The 18,311-nt window shown below is 46.4% G+C and overlaps 1 protein-coding gene across 2 annotated transcripts; it reads left to right on the forward strand.

The window, feature by feature from the left end:
- The first annotated feature begins 2,829 nt into the window (after positions 1-2,829).
- LOC119303767 lies at positions 2,830-9,177 on the forward strand. Of its 2 annotated transcripts, XM_037580906.1 has the most exons (9): positions 2,830-3,161; positions 4,137-4,291; positions 4,550-4,663; positions 5,371-5,439; positions 5,513-5,590; positions 6,500-6,625; positions 6,965-7,123; positions 8,652-8,732; positions 8,821-9,177. In XM_037580906.1, the coding sequence occupies exons 1-9, from the start codon at positions 2,888-2,890 to the stop codon at positions 8,887-8,889; spliced, it is 1,125 nt and encodes a 374-aa protein (XP_037436803.1). In that variant the 5' UTR covers positions 2,830-2,887; the 3' UTR covers positions 8,890-9,177. The 2 variants fall into 2 exon arrangements, with proteins under 2 accessions (XP_037436803.1, XP_037436804.1); XM_037580907.1 differs by lacking the exons at positions 8,652-8,732; positions 8,821-9,177 and adding an exon at positions 7,510-8,633.
- Positions 9,178-18,311: the final 9,134 nt, after the last annotated feature.

The following is an 18,311-nucleotide window of genomic DNA, read 5'->3' on the forward strand; positions in this document are numbered from 1 at the left end:
CCGGTTAACCCGAGCTACGGTGGCGCCAGCGTGGGACACGGTGGACTCGTGGACTCGCGCCCATAGTGTCCGCGTCGGACGACGGCGAAGTCGGGGTGCCTCTCGCTGGGGCCGCCGCGGCCAAGGTGCACGTGGACGTCGCCCCGGCCGAACAGCGCAGGCATCGCGACGGCGGCGAACAGCAGGTCCGTCGGGCTCGTGCTGTGCCCCCTGAACGCGTCCCACCTCCGGCCGGGCGCGAACAGGGACGGCCTGCGCTTTACGGTGAGCACGGGGCAGCGCGACGCGGCGTCCAGCAGGAGGGAGTGGCGGTGGAAGCCGAAGCCGGACGCCTCCGCGTGCATCACCGCCGCGTCGCCGGCGTCCGTGACGGTCAATCGCGCCGCGACCAGCGGCCGGGCGTCCTGGCCACGGTGAACGCCGTGGCGTCGGGCGATCAGAACCGCGCGTCCACCACCGGCGCCGTGCTCAGTTCCATTGCCAATGGGGGTGGGTGCTCCGTGCTCGTCACCGGATCCAGCCTCAACAGATTGCCAAGGCTTAACGTACGTACACCGGTACACGTACTAAGTACTGTATCGTTCATCTGAGGGATTACTAGTTCCTTGCTGTTCAAGACATTAGTTATCCCCTGGCATATGGCAGTATATATATGCGCTTGCCTAATCTTTTGAATTTTAGTCCTTTTATATACGTTTGCAACGGGAGAGAAAAGAATCGAATGTAAATATTTCAAAAAGTATGGCTCAAGGCCTCCGTAGGTCCACACCCTCTTTTTTAACACAATACGTACCCACCTATGTCACCTGTTAACCTCCTTTACGCTCTCATCGATAGTGGGTGCCGTGTCCAAGATAATGCACGCGAGCAACGCAAATACGGCTAGAAATGAGTAGAGTGTGTTTTTGCGCATAACTTCATTTCAAAAATAATAATTAGCACATAGGTAATTCATAGTGCATACCATCAAATTTTACAACCTTTAATATTGTGTAGCTGTTTTGTCTGGCTAACAAAATCACTTTGATATTATTTTTAAAACTACATCCTTTTGGTCTATGGATGTGTACAATTGAAAACCCTTGAAAAATCCCATAAAAAACCTTAAGAAATTATGGGCATTTGTCAATGTTAACACCTTTTTCACATTTCTCTAGATCACATTCATGAGAAAATGCAAAAAAGTGGTGGCCGTTGATTAATATAATCCCCAACTGCAATTATTCATTCTAAGTTTCAAGTCATTCTTCATTCTTTCTTTTATGTGGATCAACATTTTTTTGTGTGAAAAGGATTAAGGCCATAAATTAAGTATCACAAGTCCTTACGAATACACGCATATTAAAAGATAAAATTACATTCAAATATTGGGGGTTTTGAAGTCTTCTTCCTCCCACATCCTTTTTTTGAACACAGTTCAGACGCAAGCGCTCATACATACGCGCATACACTCACCCCTATGAACGCACACACGCACACCCTACCCCTATGAGCACCTCTGAGAGACTGAGCCGGCATATCATCTTGAGATTTACGAAGTCACCATAGGCGCCTCGTCATCGACGGGAACGTCTCCTCCCACTGAAAGCGCATCGCCGAAAATCCTGAAATAAATCCAGGAATAATGCAAGCACCAGGGCTTGAACCCTGGTGGGCTGGGGATACCACTGTCCCTCTAACCATCCAACCACATGTTGGTTTGCCTCTTCCTCCCACATCCACTGACATTGTGCCGTGAGCATAGCTAGATGCTGCCCCTCACCTCTGCTTTGGCACATCACACCTTTTCAAATCCAAGAGCTTTTACAACCAATGAACGGGAAGTCATTGGTGTAGACCAGGAGACGCCGATGACTGCGATCTCCGAAGAAAATCATTGAAGAAAACATATCGACAAGAGCCTGTAGAAAATTTGCAGATCAGGAAAGCCGACCAAATTCAGGAGGATCCATCGAAAACTTAAACCAATCATATCCTGGAAGATCCTCAGACACACAACTCTACATGCCCCCCGCCGTCGAGAAAGACACTGATGGGACAAGGATAGGGTGGGAAGAACATTATACATATAGTGGGGCAATGCCGCCACACACCAAACAACACAAATGTTGACCGTCTTTAAAGTATAGCGATCAAAACTCGGCGGATTGATGAGTTGAGGCACTAGTAGAAGGATCAAAGGTTTCATAGATTTCACTACATGGTGTACGTGGTAAGCAAACTCAAAACAAACAAAAAAAGATTCATTAGATTTTAAAATTTGGTCAAACTTACTGTTTTGACTTAAGACACTAAGACATATGCATAATTTTGATTAATCTGGGATGCAGCTATCTTTTCATATTTAGAAATGGAGGGAGGATCAAACGACATAATTTTGATAAGGGCATGTACAATTAGGTTGACTCAGCTGTCTGTAAGCAAGTACACGTAGGACATTTGATTACGTGGTGGAAAAAGAAAGAGGAGAGAGAAATTATCCGTCTGTACAATTACCGATCGTCTAATCGCACAAAACTTGCTGCCTAGCGACGTGCATCATTCCGTTGTACGAAAGGGTGCCTGCATCGAGCAGTTTTTCCTTTCAGAATCTGTCCAACCATTCCATGATTTTAGCAGTGATACAGACAACTAAATAGACGATTCATTGTAAAAGCTGTCTGCAATAACTAATTACAGAGACTATATCTGACATGGACAGGGGCTACAGACGGAACCTGTTTAGACTGATGTACATGCCTAAAAAACACATTTCCTTTCCTTTTTTCTTTTATTAGGATATATATAAGCAGCACACAAGTCAATGTCCGCAATCTAAAGAAAGTCAAACCAGCCGCCACCGCGGACACCGGAGCGCACAGCGCAAAGCCGGAGTAAAACCCTAGCTATGTCCGCCGCCGCCGCCGCCGCCGGCGCAGGCCCCCTCGTCACGGCGGCGTTACTCCTCCTCCCCCTCCGCCTCCTCTCGCTTTCCTTCGGCCTCCGCCTCCCCACCTTCCCACCCGTCGCCCCGGCCCGCCGCTCCGCCGCGGCGCTGTTGACCGTTGCGGCGCTCCTCACCGTCACATGCGCCATGCCCGACGCGGGATCCAGCTCCGCCCCCGACGCCGAGGCCCTCCGGTCGGAGATCAGCGAGCTCAGGCTCAAGCTCGCGCGGCTAGGTGAGCCACTCTCTCCCTGTCACTAATGCAATTTGGGGGCCATTTCAGAGTAGCAGGACAGTTTAAATCGCGCTGTCCCTTGCACACATTGTCGCTGTACGCCAGCGTGAGAGCCTGATTTGAGAAATGTAGTTCGTACGTTTGTAAGAAATCGCCTGACAGACACGGAGGACATTGGCATGGTCGCACCACTGAATTTCGTGAATTTCTCAGTTTTGCGATTTTCCAACTGAAACATTTTAAGAATATAGTTTCGGTTTTGAGAGACACGACTCGAACTCATATAGATTTCAAATGTGGAAGCAAGTTCTGATGCGCTCCTAAATTCTGAATTGTTCCATACTGGTGTCGTATATGTGCAATACGGATTCAAGATTCAGAAAAAGGAAATTTGACATCTGATTTAGAAGTCAGAGTTCTGTGTGTGAGGGATTTTTGAATTAGTTGTAGATTGGCCATTGGTATTCAAACTGTATATTTACGCTTCAGATTCAAGTTCCTGGGAAGTCTTGTGGCGCGTAGGTTTCGTCATGAACCTTGAACGATTCCTGTGGTCGAGGCAGAGATGCTTCTTTCACTTTCAGCTTATAGTGGTGATTATTAAATATTTCACAATTAAATTGATTATGATTTATGGTGCGCAAACAAAAATCAACCTACTCCCTCCATTCCTAAATACATGAAACGTCATAAATATATGAAACGTCATATATTTAGGAACAGAGGGAGTAGTTTTTAGTCATTCACCCTCTTAGTCAAACCTGGCAGGTTGATATATCATATCAAAACTCTACTGTGGTTTACGAATTATGCATCTTTTGACTTTTTATTTTCTAATTATATTTGAGAGAGCCTCCAAGTTGTACTAAAGAAGATAATGTATTTGCACCTGAAGCTCTTTGCTACTAATTGACCCAATAGTCTTTGTGCATTTTCACTGATTAAGTACTTTACAAAATATATTTGTATCTCCAGAATCTATTTTGGAGGAAAACACAAAAACTTCGAGGAGTAAAGCCTACACTTTGGAGGAGGGAAACAAACCCACTGAGGCAATGGAAACTGACAACCAGCTTTTAAGGAATGAAGAATCTTACTCTGGAAGCAACATATATATAATGGAGGATGAGGTACCTCTCTCGCTCTCTCTACAAAGGCCCGGGTTTAAAAATTGATGGGAACTAGAAGAGGTGTCTGTTCCCACAGGGAGAAGGTTGTTACAGTAAATCTTTGTGCATCTGTTCTGCCTTCCATTTTAAAAATCTGTCCAACATCATATACACATGTTCAGCATAATGTTTTATACTAATAAAATATATAAGAAGGCAGTTGCACTGAACTTATGTGGGAAAATTCTTCATTCAGCTCATGGCTTGTATGCTCTACAGGCGCAAATCCTGCAGCAAGAGGTCAGAAAGATAAACAACATTGCATACACCATAGAATCACTGGCAATTGATGCTGAGAAAAGGGTAGAGTTCCTGAGTTCGGAAGTCAAAAAGGTATGCCCTGACTGATGTTCTTCTGTTGACCACTTTTAGTTTATATTTTGCCACTTTCTGGAGCAATGCTTTCTAAGCAAACTGGAGTGTTAATTTGTAGCTGTAAGAAGATGCTATGTGCTATAATGAAGAGAGGGCTACTTGGATAACTACAGAACTTGTTTTTGCAAGACCATGTTGTGTGCCTTCTCATATTGTTAAATAGGAGATTGAAAACTATAATGGGCATTTACGCGGAAAATGTGCATGCAAACAATGGCCCCTTCCTACCCTGCATCGCTACAATCTGTTGCCTCTTCCTTGACCATTTCAATAATCAGTACTGTCGCTTTGTATTTGTCTCGGGAAAATGCATGCACTGTTTGTCCTTCTAATGTTACCAGCAGTCTATGACCGCCACTCCCACAGTTCACATTCTCCTGGAGCAGTTATGCTCAGAGGCAGTGAGAGGAATGTGAAAATGATCTTTGTCAGTTAGATGATTGTGATTATTACTTGAAGGGCAAAAACAAGTGTGGTTGGGTTGATCTACCTTCTACAGTATGAGTTCCAGACTTATTTGATGAACTGATATACATTGTAATGGAAAATACATTAATCCACATGATCGATCACCTCTTTTTTTATGTATGGTACTAGAGTCTAGACTTGTTTAAATCATGGAAGTGAATTTGACAATGTTCTATTTTTGTTATGTTTTGAATCAGATTGAGAGTATAATTACAGAGCAATGGATCCAGATACGGCAATTTGAACAAGCATTTGTGGTGACAAAGGTATTCATGATTTGTTTTTTCTCCTGCCATATATGTTTTGTAAACTGTTCATTCTTGAGTGAAATGAACGCAGATGATGACTTCGAAAGTTCATAAAAGGAGGTTCTCTGAGGGTGCCTACAAGTGGTCTGGAAAGGACATACTTCTGAAGGTACTTCTGCAGTTTGTATAAAATAGTATTATTATCACACACTATTGCCTCCATTTGTGCTCAGCAGCTGCTGAGCTCAACTCCAATCTATATGTATTGTAGTAGTATACTATGTTTACTTTGCTGAATTTCATGCTTTTGTTGCAATATTTTCTTGAATCTTGTTAAATGTTTTGATACTTTTAAGTGTGAACCAATTTCTTTGAAGAGTAAATTGTGAAAAGAATACATGTATTTTGTTGAACGTTGTCAACTGTTTCAAAAAACACGGTGAGCACAAACGATGGATTCACCACCAAACAGAACACTACAGGGCCACAAGGGACACCAAGCCTTGCGACCACCAGAGTAAACAAACAGAAGACCGGGGATACTGGCAAGCACCATGATTAAGAACACCCTCGCGGAGCTGAGACGACTACACATGCTCAGCACGACTAGACACACTCACCGAGTAGGCCAGATCTAGCATGACCCACACAGCCATGGTGACTGAGGCCTCAACAGGCTCGAGGAGGAGCACAATGCCCAATGATCCCCACAACCAAAACAGCACCGCCACCCCACAGGGAGAAGTCAGGTCCACCTTGGGAGGGACGGAGACCTAATCCATTCTAGCCAAGACGGCTGCTACAACACCCCACCTCCATTGTGCTGTCCAAAACTCCCCAACGCATTGTCAGTACCGCTGCTCCAGCTTCCAGTGGACCTGCCTACACCGCCTTCAGGAGCTGCTGCCCCAAAATCCACAAATTGCGTCCAATAGTTCATGATATGCTGTAAATAGCATTGAATAGGTCAAAGAAGAAAAGATGCACTGAGAATATGTATCATATGTACTGATATATAGAAAAGACCTCGTTTCCATTCTAATTTCTCTCTGCTGTTTTTTGACGTTTCATTGTGCAGTATGTCAGGAATGTTGATCTACATGGCATGTTTCTTGCGGGGGTATCGCACACAAGGACCTGTATTTCTCATACTTATAAACACTGCAAGAGTTTCATACAAGTAATGAAGAGATGCTACCATAAGGTGCCTAGTTGACTAATTTGTCATCTTTGTGAAACTATATATGTGCTCGCTGAATATTTATCCATGTGCTTTGTTAATATTAATAAGCATGACGTACAAAATTCATGTGCTCACCTGTGTGCATCGAAGATAGACAACATACCTCTAAGATAAAACATATCAAATTGTTGGATAACCTTGAGCATCAGGGTATGCACTCGTAAAGTTTTTTTTTAACTCGCGTAGTTACATAACACTTACCGTTACCACTCTAGTAGTACTGCAGGGCTAGCAGTAACTAGTTCTTCTTCCAAAATAGTTGTGTGCCATTGCTTTTGAAATATGTTTATTTTTTTCTAGGCTTCCAAGTTCCACAAAGCGATACAGTACCAGTGCTCTCCTGATGTTGATGTGCCTAATGCCTTCTTCTTGGGTGGATCCATCTCAAGATCGTGCATTTCTCTTCCTTATAAGCAATTCAAGATATCCATTTCATCAGCACAACAAATTCACTATAAGGTGCCATTTTTTTACTCTTTAAAAGCAACCACTGTATGTTTGTGCTTTTCTTTACCTGAGTTCTATACATTTGCCTTTATATGTTTAGCTAATTTTTACCGGCCTGTTCTAATTATATTTCTTATTTCAAATCTTGGATGACCATATTTTTGCTAATAGAATAGTGGTTTCATCTTTTGGTTGCCTGTGCTCTACCAATAAAAGAACAGCAATGAACCATTCAGCTGCCCAGCTTATGCTACTCTACTGTGTTCACATTCTATAGACCTTGAGCCACCTACAATATCCTTTCTGTTTTGCATGGTTCTGCATTGATATTTCACCATAAATCGTAGCCGTGTTTCATAGTTTGTGATCTTTATTATGCCCTGGTTATTTATTATCAGTTGTGGAAGGACTTAAACGACTGAAGATAAAGCTTGTGGCCTTGCTCCTCCTTATTTCCAGTGGTGGCATGGTAGGCAACCAATAAAGCGGTGCCGAGATCCGGAGTGGCTCCTTCCTGCTCTCCCCTCTGGATCTCTGAAGATGGAGTTGAAGCAGACATGTTCCAGGGAGGAATAGGAAGAGATCCCTTTAGATCTTCATACTTCTCTGAGGCATATCTGGTGTCCCCCTGATACTGCTCCCTCACCTTCTTTCCCTTGCCCCGGTCTCCTCTTCGTCCTCTCCTAGTGGCACCAGGGTGGTGCTGGATTTGTAGTGTTGAATCAGGCCTCTTTGGATCTGCTGCATGGTTTCGATTCCTCTGTATGGCACCAGTTTCCCGTTCTTGCACTGGCGATATTTTCCTTGTGCTTCTTCTGCGTTGGTGTGAAGGGGGTCTTAGCTGGCAAACATAGTGTGCAGTGGCCGCCGCCAGCCATCTCAACCTCCTTCACTGGAGGCCTACTTGTTAGCCTCTGGGCTTGGCCTTTCTTTCTGTGTTGTGTCTTCCGGTGATGCATCGGCTGCCACAGGACGATCACTGCCCATTTCAGGGGCTCTTCTTTCCAGTACATGAGGATTTCCTGCATGTTGGCATCAGTGAGCTTTTATCACTTCTGTTCAGGAGGATGACAAGGCATTGTCTCGTCCATCAAAAGGTTCAGGCTGGCCTGAATCTCATCTCCAGCGAGAATGAGAAGCGGCATGTCCAGCCAAAAGAAATGTATTTGTCAACTCAAAGGGGATTGTAATTGTTCTTTTGATAATATAGGGCATGACCTTTTCTTACAAGGGACAAAACATGATAACCTGAGAAAGGATCAAGCATTCCACCTGAAAATGTAGATACTAACATGATTTTAGTGTTATGAATGGAGGCCTCTTCATTCTGTAGAAATTGTACTTACAGTGGTAATTTATAGTTGATAAAATTTTGTCTACTCGACGTTGAAAGGAATATATCTGGAATACGTTTTGTCTCCAGTTCATCGGTTGTAGTTCTAGAACTGTATGTAGGTTACGAGCTAGACATTCGTGTTGTGCACTTGCTACAGTATGATCTGGAAACATTCACTCGTTATATTTACATTTACATTTGCAGGTCCAATTGTATCTCCAAGATGCAATGAGATCCAACATATACAGCAGAGGTATAGCAAGTGAGCCGGTCACATTCTGCTTGGTGAGTAGTAGTAGTATTTTGCATCCACTCTGGTTGGTGTCATCAGTTTTATTGTGGACCATCATAAGAGTCCTTGATCAACCTGCAGGCGTATCTCATCGTCATATCTCCGTTGTGGGTTGTGTGGTTCCTTTTATCGTCGCGATTTGGATCATAGATATGATCGCTGGAGCTGCAGAGTTTTGGCCCTCTACTTTTACTTTGGACTAGTATAGAGGAGTTGAGATGATCAGAGCGTGAAATATAGGCTCTATTCTTTTTGTCTACCTTGCAATTTTGACCAAACTGTTAAATTTGGGCTCATCGATCATCGCTCTTGTACAGTTAATGTATGGCCCGCGTTGAGGTATGTACTCGTGGCATCTTTAAAATACAATCGATACGAAGTAAACAAAACGAAGCTTATCTATATTAATCCGGTTTGGGAAACGGTTTGGAAACTGGAGATACCGAGTAAAGTGAAGATATTTATTTGGCGGGCGCTTCATGGTTTAATCCTTGGTATGGTAGTCTTAGCTCGCAAACATATCAAGGTTTCACCCCTTTGTCCCGTGTGCAAGTCTGGTCTGGAAGACATTAAGCACTTGATTTTCAGCTGCCCTAGAGCGATGTCAGTATGGCATGCACTTGGCTTGGATGATGTTGTTAAACATGCCCTTACAGTGGATCGCTCCGGTTCTGTCATTCTAGAAGAACTACTGCGAAGACCACGTGGTTCTTCGCCGGTGCTTGGCCAATTGGGACTACATGAAACACTGGCTGTGGCAGCGTGGTATATCTGGTGGGAAATGAGAGAATCATGCAAGGGGCAAATGGTCAAAACTCCAAGGAGCACAGCTTTTGCCGTTCATGCAATAACAGGCAATTTGACAGCTAAGCCAAGGGACAACATTGCTGTGAAGTTTACGTGGGAAAAAACAGGCCAAAGATCATACAAACTGAACACTGACACCTCGTTCTTTGAAAACGGCGTCGGAGCAATTGCTGCGATCATTAGGAACTGTCGAGGAGAAGCAGTGGCGGGAGTGGCAGAACCGTTCACATATGCTGATAGCGCGACTGCAGCAGAAGCGTTGGCTCTTCGCCGAGGTCTACAACCTGTCAATCAAATGGGTTGCTCCAAGGTAACGATAGAGTCAGATTGTTTGGAGATTATTTCGGCATGTAGAGGCGAGGCTGACATTTTGGCACCATATTCTGCGATCTTAGCAGATTGCTTCCGGTATGCCCATGATATTGCTTCAATTCAGTTTCAGCATTGTCCGAGGGAGGCAAATGGTTTGGCACATTTCTTAGCGAGACATGCTTTTGATTCAAACATGATGTTTACTTGGGACGATGATCCCCCTAGTTTCCTTTTACCGCATGTTTTGAAGGATGTAATTTTCATTAACTCATAATAAAGTGTCGAGCAGGTTTTCCCTTTAAAAAAACGAAGCTTATCTCTGAAGATGTGCTCATACAAACATGGCAATGTTTAGAAGATGATAGTCGTGAAAAAACCCGAAGCAACACTCACGCGGCATGGGTCAAGATGTCATAAGTTTACCAAGGACCCATCCGAAAAATATGGAGCCCCCGCGCCGCTCTTCACGAGTGACTTGGGTGGCGACCAGGCCAATGGCCGCCGTCGGCCTTGCCATCCTCCACTTTCCTCGCTGCTGCTAGAGAGAGCCAGAGGGCAAGCCCTCAGGCTCCCAAGGACAACGTCGGTGGGGCAACCATGAGCTTTCGGCGGAGGCGTGGTTGCGAGGCGTCTGTGTGAAGGCATGGTATTGGGACGGGCATAGTTCTCCAGTCGGGAGGCGTGGCGTCATTCTGGCGACCGGTGCGCTCCTTGTCTAGCAGTGGCCGCGCTTCGAGAGGACGTGCATCGGTGATGGTGATCTGCCTTTCGTGCCCTAGATCCGGCCATTTCAACCCATCGGTTGACGGGCATGGGCAAAGCTCTTTTCGGCGAGGTGGTAGACGCTGTTGGTGTGCTCCGCCGTTGGTGTTGGTCCTTGTGGTAACCATTTGGCCTGTGGCCGCGGCCTTACCGCGGATTGCGGTGGCCACCGAAAGGTCTTCATAATGGTTCCTCCCTTCAGATTCAGTGGTTGTCTTCAGCGGTGAGACGCAATCTACGAACAACGGTCTGACGCGGAGGGTATGGTTATGCAGCGGCGGTAGTCAAATCACATGTAGCTGTTGGGATAGCGGAAAAGCGGCGGCAACAACATTTAAATGACTTTGATGTGGTGCTGCTCGAGCACCTCGTCTCGAGCTCCAGGGTGAAAGCCTAAGTTTGCGCCAACCTGTTATACCTGGCAATGACGATGTTTTTGCGTGTTACCTTGTTGAAATTATTGCTCGGATATGTTCGGACTGACTCTTGGGTGAAAACCTAAAATCTGGTCTTCGGTGGTTGGATAGAGTGACGGTGACGTTTGAGTGTCGCTCCCTTTCTGAAGGCGTTGATGTCGATGAACATCGTCATGCTTGTGGTGCCATGACATGGTCGGTGCAAATAAGGTCATTGTTGTAGTTTCTCGACCATGAGTTTGATCATTTTTTTCTGCCTATGCATAGCTTTGATCTTGTATAACCTTGCTATTTCCTGACGTATTTTTGTATGTGTGTGTTATTCTTGGTTGCGTGCATTTCAACTATGTAGAGGTCGGGTGTGCTTATTGTGTTTGTATCCTCTCGGTGCTTCATTTTGGGTCAATAAAATTCACCCTTCGTCGAAAGATAAGTTTACCAAGGACCAAAGAAGAAACGAATTAGGCTGAAAATATACTCAGGTTCCATGGCACATGTTGTGTAAATATGTTGTATTAATCACTTTTTTGGATGAGTGAAGAAATAAAGGCCATGGCAGCATACTTTTTTGTTTTTGCGGGAAGCATTTCGGTGATGTGGATGTGGATGAACGAATTGTGATGGCAGACTTGATGTAACTATGGCGGATCCAGATTTACATGCAGCACAGCTAATCCGGCGAATGAGCGAAATCTACAGACAGTCGGACCCAAATTTCATAATTAATTAGTCTTCCCCGCCAATTCGGTCTCTGTCTGTCACCCTGCAGCTTAGTTCCTAAGCTTCCTTCCCACTCCGACGCCGAGGCGAGCTCTCCCACCCGCCACCGCCACCGCCTCGTGCTAGCTTAGCTTGATAAATAGCATAGCGCCTCCCCTCTTTTCACCGTATAATCTTGTCGCCGATCAACTCCTCCTCCGCACCCACCCACCACCAAAGAGGAAAAGACCAAGCCATGCCGGCTCTCATGGCGAAGCGCCTTTCCTCGGAGCGCTGCGCGATCCGCCGCGAGCTCCACCGGCGCAGGAACCTCGCCGCCGCGCCGAAAGGAGGGATCGCCAAGAAGTCGCCTGCAAAGCAGAGTTCCGCGTCGATCCACAACTCGTCCGCGGACGAGCCGGCGACCAAGAAGCCAACGTCACGCCCGCAAGCCGGAGTCGCGACGTCGCCTGCGTCGATCCTGCAGCACGCGCCAGTGGCAGTGGCCACCAAGGAGCAGATTGCCGCCATGGCCATGGGAGACGGCGCCGTGGCCAAGGAGATCGCCGCCTCTGCGCCGCTGGGACAGGTTGCCAAGAGGTGCACCGCCCCGCCGCGCCGATCCGCGCTCATCCCGACCGCGTCCAAGATGAAGGTTAAGGTTTCCGCCGGAGTTCCCAACAAGTCCACTGCCCCGCCACCACCATCCCGATCCTTGGAGCTATCCGCGAAGATGCCCTCCGCAGCGGCCCGGCCGCGCTCTCCGTCGATCCGGGTGAAGAAGGGCATGACGGTGAAGGTGCGCACGCGCGCCGGGGTCCTGCCGACGGGGCACTGCCTCGTGCTCTGGCTCGCCGCCCGCGTCGTCTCCGCCGCAGCGGACGACGACGGCTTCCTCGATGTGATCTACAACGGCAACTTCCCCCGCGACGATCCCTCCCGAACCGTGCGCGTCGCCATGGACGACGTCAGGAGCATGCCCGCCGTCGGCGAGAGTTGGAGCCGGATGGATGGCCAACTAGGAGTAGTACAAAGCTGGTCATCAATTCAGAGTTTCAGACTGCATCTGCATGATGGAGGCTTTTCGGCTACAGAAGCTTCGACGATCTATGACGAGTGTAGTCTTGATAGCTGTGTCTGGACTGGAGATCACCCGGACTTTATTGTTTCTGTAATCTGGTAGATGATGTAATGAAACTGTATTTGAGAATCAATAAAGATGGCTTTCCCTCAGAAAAAAAAGAGAGATTCTATTGTTATGTGAATCTTTGTCAGTCATTTACTACCTCTTCTCTACCAAAATATAAGATGTTTTTGTAGTTCAAGAGCACAAAGAACTTGCTGGACACATGTCCATCAAGTCCAGGACTTTCTGGCAACATTCTCTCACATTTTCCATAACAATATATCAGGAGGCATCGCAGAATAGCTTGATGAAAATAAATTGTCTGGCATATGCCAACCATAGTACACATAATTTTGATAGAAATATAATTTCTCGATCGAAAATACTACTTCACAGGGCGTAGCTTTGACAGTATATATATAGGTAATAAAGATAATTAAACAGGCTAAGCACGTTTGCCATTCTAGGTGACGGCTCTCCTTGTGTTCACACGCGTTTTTTCTGTATTTTTTACCGCTCCTATTGATTTAATGTACAAGGTCTAGCGGATGTTTTTTTCTTACTGCTCCTATTGATTTACCGTACAAAGCTCAGCAACATGTCGAAAAGGGGTTTGCCCGCTTTATATTATAATAAAGCAACCACAGGTGCATTACATTCGAGGAGACTGATACAAACACACGTCATCATCGCACACAACACGCACCCAAGACAAGATACAAAGGTGCTGAGCACTGACACAGCACCCCACCGACTACCAAGCAAATTACAGATGTGCGGAGAAGACCGCTTGGAGCGGACGTAGACCTCCACCATGAGAATCCACAACAGAGATGTGAGACGGACAACGGCGAAGCCAGAACTCCAAATGGGACACACTTCGCCCACGAATGTCGCGCCTCCCGCCATCAAGGCCGCCGCCCTACATTTAGACAAACGCAAAACCAACCAAAGTGATCGGCTTTGGTCCAAAGGGATGCCCTGATAGACGAAACCGTAACCCACGCCCCGCCTTGGACATTGCCGGAGCTACATCGTGAGAGTAGATTTTCTATGCAACCAGCTCGCCCTCAAACCTGCTGCCACCCCTTGTCTCATTTTAAATTAAAAAAAACAAAAATGCAAACACATGCTTCACCATGGGCCTCTGCCTACTAGTGTATTACATAAAACGACAACTCATATTCACATTGCGTTTTTCGGAAAATAAGCATACTTTCCACTCGGTCTCACCGCTTGTCGGTGTGTGCGGGTGCCTAGTCTTATGAGGGTGAGTTGTGTGGGCCTTCAAAACTTTCTTCTAAACATGTCTCCAGAGACCTCCTGAACTTGCATCTCGTTATACCAATGTGGGCACTCGGGGGTGGGGTGGTTTAAGGTTGAAGGATGTTATATTAGGGATGTTATGGTTATGGGAGATGCATTATCCTAAACCACAAAAGTGCTTGATCACACCGTTTACCTGGAAAATAGATACCAACCTATAAAGGAGGAAGCTGGAGCCCTAGCTCAAGGAACAGGAGAAGACATCATTGATTGAAGGTTCTTTAATCATCGACACCGCTCCTCCCCTCTCCAGTGCTAGCTCTTCACCTTCCCCTCTGCTCTCATGGGGAGTCGTTCTGTTGCCCAACCTCCCACATCCCGCTTTGACGGATTTCCCTCTTTTGCAGTGCTAACCACTATGTCCCTCAACCTCATCCTCCTCAACGCTAGGTTGAGGATAGATAGAGAGACCATGCCGCCACCATTTCATCCTGATCAGGGGGTGTTGTGGGGGTAAAAAGAGGGTGTACACATCTATGACACGCCTACTACCACAGACCGGGTTTTGCTATAAATTTATCGTAGATGTCCATCTATAACAAATACCCGAGTTTCTGTCACAAACGAGATTTGTCATAGAAGTCCACTTTTCTTGGAGTGGAGGTGAAAACTCCAGGGAGTGCAAGACCTCCGTATCCGAGGACCGGGAAGGAACCTTCAACCTTTGTTCTTGCTTTCCCTTGTGTTTAGGAGAAACCATAATCATTCCATGTGGTGGAGGGAAATGAACACATAGAGTGTGTGTTGCCTTGGGTATCCCCTTCCGATCCCTGCATAGTTGTGTGTTGTTGGTTGGGTGTTATGACGGGGGTGCTGTGCTAGTTATCCTATTCTCCTCGTGTTTATATCCATATTATTCGTGTTCCTGTCTCCTTCCTTCTCCAACTGATGAAGGCCGGGCCACCTAGCCAAAACTTGGTGTATCACCAGTTCACTATCTTGGGTCCCTTGAGCACTTTCATGTTTCATAATCCCCAGGTGCATGGTTACAACATCTTCAAAATCCTTGCTTACACCGCTCCATGGTTGTTTGTGAGTTATAGCTCAATGATTTGGGATATGGTTACATGTTTGTGAACCCCAATACATGATTACAGAGATGTTGTGAAGAATCCATATTTTTGGTGTTTCCGGATTGTTTTGTGTGGTATGGCACACCAGTGGCCACCTGTAAGATTTTCGTGTTCTGTGAAAAATCGCTATAATGCCACGATCGATCTGATTCTATTGTGATCCTACCACATAGTTTCGATCCATTTCAGAACCTATGGTCATGACAACCTTGCTTGACATCCAAGAAAATATGTAGAATATGAACCAGATTAATTGGTTAGTTCGAAATGCGAAAACTACATACATAAATACATCCAGAAAAAACATATTTTGTGTGTGGATTTGGCTATATAATATAGAAAGTTTGGATGTTACAATTGGATCAACAGTTCCACACACGCACACACATTGGTTGGTTGGTTAAAGTAAAATGGGGTAGCCATGCACATACTACCCCAAAAAGAAAAACGCACACTCGATCGACATCCACATCACACATAGTACGTATACGGTACAACCAAAGCCCAGGACCGAAAAGAAGAAGAAACAAAAAAGATGAAAAGCAAATCCCATATGATGCATGCATGCATGCATGGGGGTGGGGCACACATCGTTATTTAAAGAAGAGGAACACTCACTCATGCATGCATCGGCCGGATATCCAGGGTAGAGGAGCTAGACGGCATGGTGGAGCTCACAGTCATAGCTGGTGGAGGGGGCAACTCGGGTGTCTGCGGCCGCGGGAGCAGTCTTGCTGTTCTTTGACGGATCACTCTTGACGGCGGCGTCGGCATTGGTGTCGGTGAGGTCGTCGAGCGCGGCGGGGGCCCCGGGGCCGGCGCCGATGCCGTGCCTGCTGGAGGGGAAGATCATGAAGACGAAGCTGGCGAGGAAGCCCGATGCGAGCGGCATGTTGACGAGGAACTCGCGCCACTGTTGGCTCTCGCGCGGGACGAGGCACTTCTGCACGCCGGAGTCGCAGAAGGCGAGCGAGACGAAGACGACGAAGCGGAAAACGGAGTGCAGCCAGTCCCGCCCCCGCATGCGCCGCCTCTTGCTCTCCCTGTCGTCGATGGGGACTGTCCCGTCGCCGCCAGGGCCGGAGTTGAAGGGCGTGAAGCCACAGGGGTGGACGAAGCCGTAGCGGGTGTTGCCGTGCCGGTCGGTGACGCTGTCCGTGAAGGAGATGAGCGCGCAGAGCACGCCGAGGAAGAAGATGAGCGCCCAGGTGAAGTAGCGGTTGACGGGCAGGCACTCGCCGTGGTTGGTGAAGGACGGCGCCAGCGTCTGGAACGCTGTCGTGGTGCCCGTCGGCAGCAGCCTCGCCAGGTTCGACGCCGTCGACAGCGTCTTGTCGTACAAGCTGGAGCCGCCCCGACCTATGGCTGTGGCCTTGGGCGGCTCCTCTTTCTTTTCCTTGTTGCCGCCGCCGGTCATGGTGCTCTGCTCGCGCGCCCCGTTACCTTGCTTGAAACCAAATTGAGAGGTAGAGGATATCGTGGAATGACCTACGTCTGGCTCTGGCTGCATGGCCTTTTATACACTACTACATCTATAAAAGCGTTTAGATCACTAAAGTAGTGATCTAAACGCTCTTAAATTTCTTCCTAGAGGATGTACTACAGAGAGACAGAAAGAGGCTAGCAATAAATAAGCACCAGATGCTAATTAAAAGAGAAAAAAACAAAGACCAAAGCAGACACACACACGCCGGCATGCATGTATAGTACGCAGCCATGTTGCTTGGATGCCAGGCAAAGAACCCTAACCTAATCACCATACACTCGATCGATGCTTCCACTCTCTCAATGCAAGTAATGAGGTACACCACGTATGTGACTCAAAGCCTGCAATGCACATTGAAAAGCCTGCGTGCAGGGAATATAACAAACCAGCACGAGTGACAGTTAATTCTTCCGTCGTCACCATCACCCAGGCGGCCGGGACACATCAGTACTTCTTCTTGTTGTTGTTGTTGTTGTTGTTGTTGTTGTTTTCCGGTAAAGAGGAGTTTTATTCCAAAATTATAGGAGTACACGATTCTGTATGGCTGTAATTAGCCAGACAATCTGCTGTCCTATTTTGATCCCTACAAATTTTCTGAGGAATAAACTCTCTCTCCTTCATCAGGGCCTTGATCTCAGCTATCAACTGCCCATAGGCTGACCGTGAGAGATTCTCATTTGATAAGATGGACATAGCCTCAATTAAATTTGACTGGACGATGACTTGCAGTTCTGTGTGTTTGAGAGCTAAAGCCATGCCTTGCATAAGTGCATGGATCTCCGCTTCAAGACTATCATTGCATCTGAATAAAACCATATATGCAGCAAAGATGGCCGAACCATCATGACATCGTACCACCATACCCGTCGCAGCGGCCCATCATGAAAAGAAAAGAAACCATCCATCGAGAACAGAAAATGAGCCATCATGCAACGGAGTTCTGTGTGTTGTTCTTGTTGTTGTTGTAGCAACAACTTTTTACTAGAGGTGCACGCCTCGGGTGATGTACTCCCCCCGGTCCTTTTTACTCTGCACATTAAATTTGCCGAAAGTCAAACTTTGCTAAGTTTGACCAAATTTATATTAGAAATTATTAGCATCTATAATATCTAATAAATATAATATAAAAATATATTTCAAGATGAATCTAATGATATTGGTGTTGTTATGTGAATGTCTATAATTTTTTATATAAACTTGGTCAAAGTTGAATGCGATTGACTTCGGACAAACCTAATATGCAGAGTAAAAAGGACCGAAGGGGATAGTCAGAGTAGAAAATATCATGGATGTCGGTAGTAAAGTAAGACGAAAACAACGAATATTAAATTAGGATGTCTATGACGGCCTCATAGGAAAGGTCGTCGTACACTACTATGGAGATTGTTTTTGGTAAAATTTCCTCACATGCAAGCACGCCTATAGTCGGACCGAGCCATGCCCCGACGCGTTGTTAGCGGCCGTCATTTCGTCTCCGTAATGTTTTCTGCCACGCCAATACTCTCCTGGTTAGACAAGTGGCCAAGAAAATTGCTTCGAGGAAGTGCAAAGGTGTCTTCCTCAAG

Source organism: Triticum dicoccoides, chromosome 5A (assembly GCF_002162155.2).
Source record: "Triticum dicoccoides isolate Atlit2015 ecotype Zavitan chromosome 5A, WEW_v2.0, whole genome shotgun sequence".
Lineage (NCBI taxonomy): Eukaryota > Viridiplantae > Streptophyta > Magnoliopsida > Poales > Poaceae > Triticum > Triticum dicoccoides.

Excerpts from the sequence above, each read along its gene's own strand:
- LOC119303767 (XM_037580906.1), top strand. The coding sequence starts at position 2,888 with ATGTCCGCCGCCGCCGCCGCCGCCGGCGCAGGCCCCCTCGTCACGGCG. Across the intron at positions 3,162-4,136 it reads GCTCAAGCTCGCGCGGCTAG|AATCTATTTTGGAGGAAAAC; the intron begins GTGAGCCACTCT and ends TTGTATCTCCAG. Across the intron at positions 4,664-5,370 it reads TGAGTTCGGAAGTCAAAAAG|ATTGAGAGTATAATTACAGA; the intron begins GTATGCCCTGAC and ends GTTTTGAATCAG.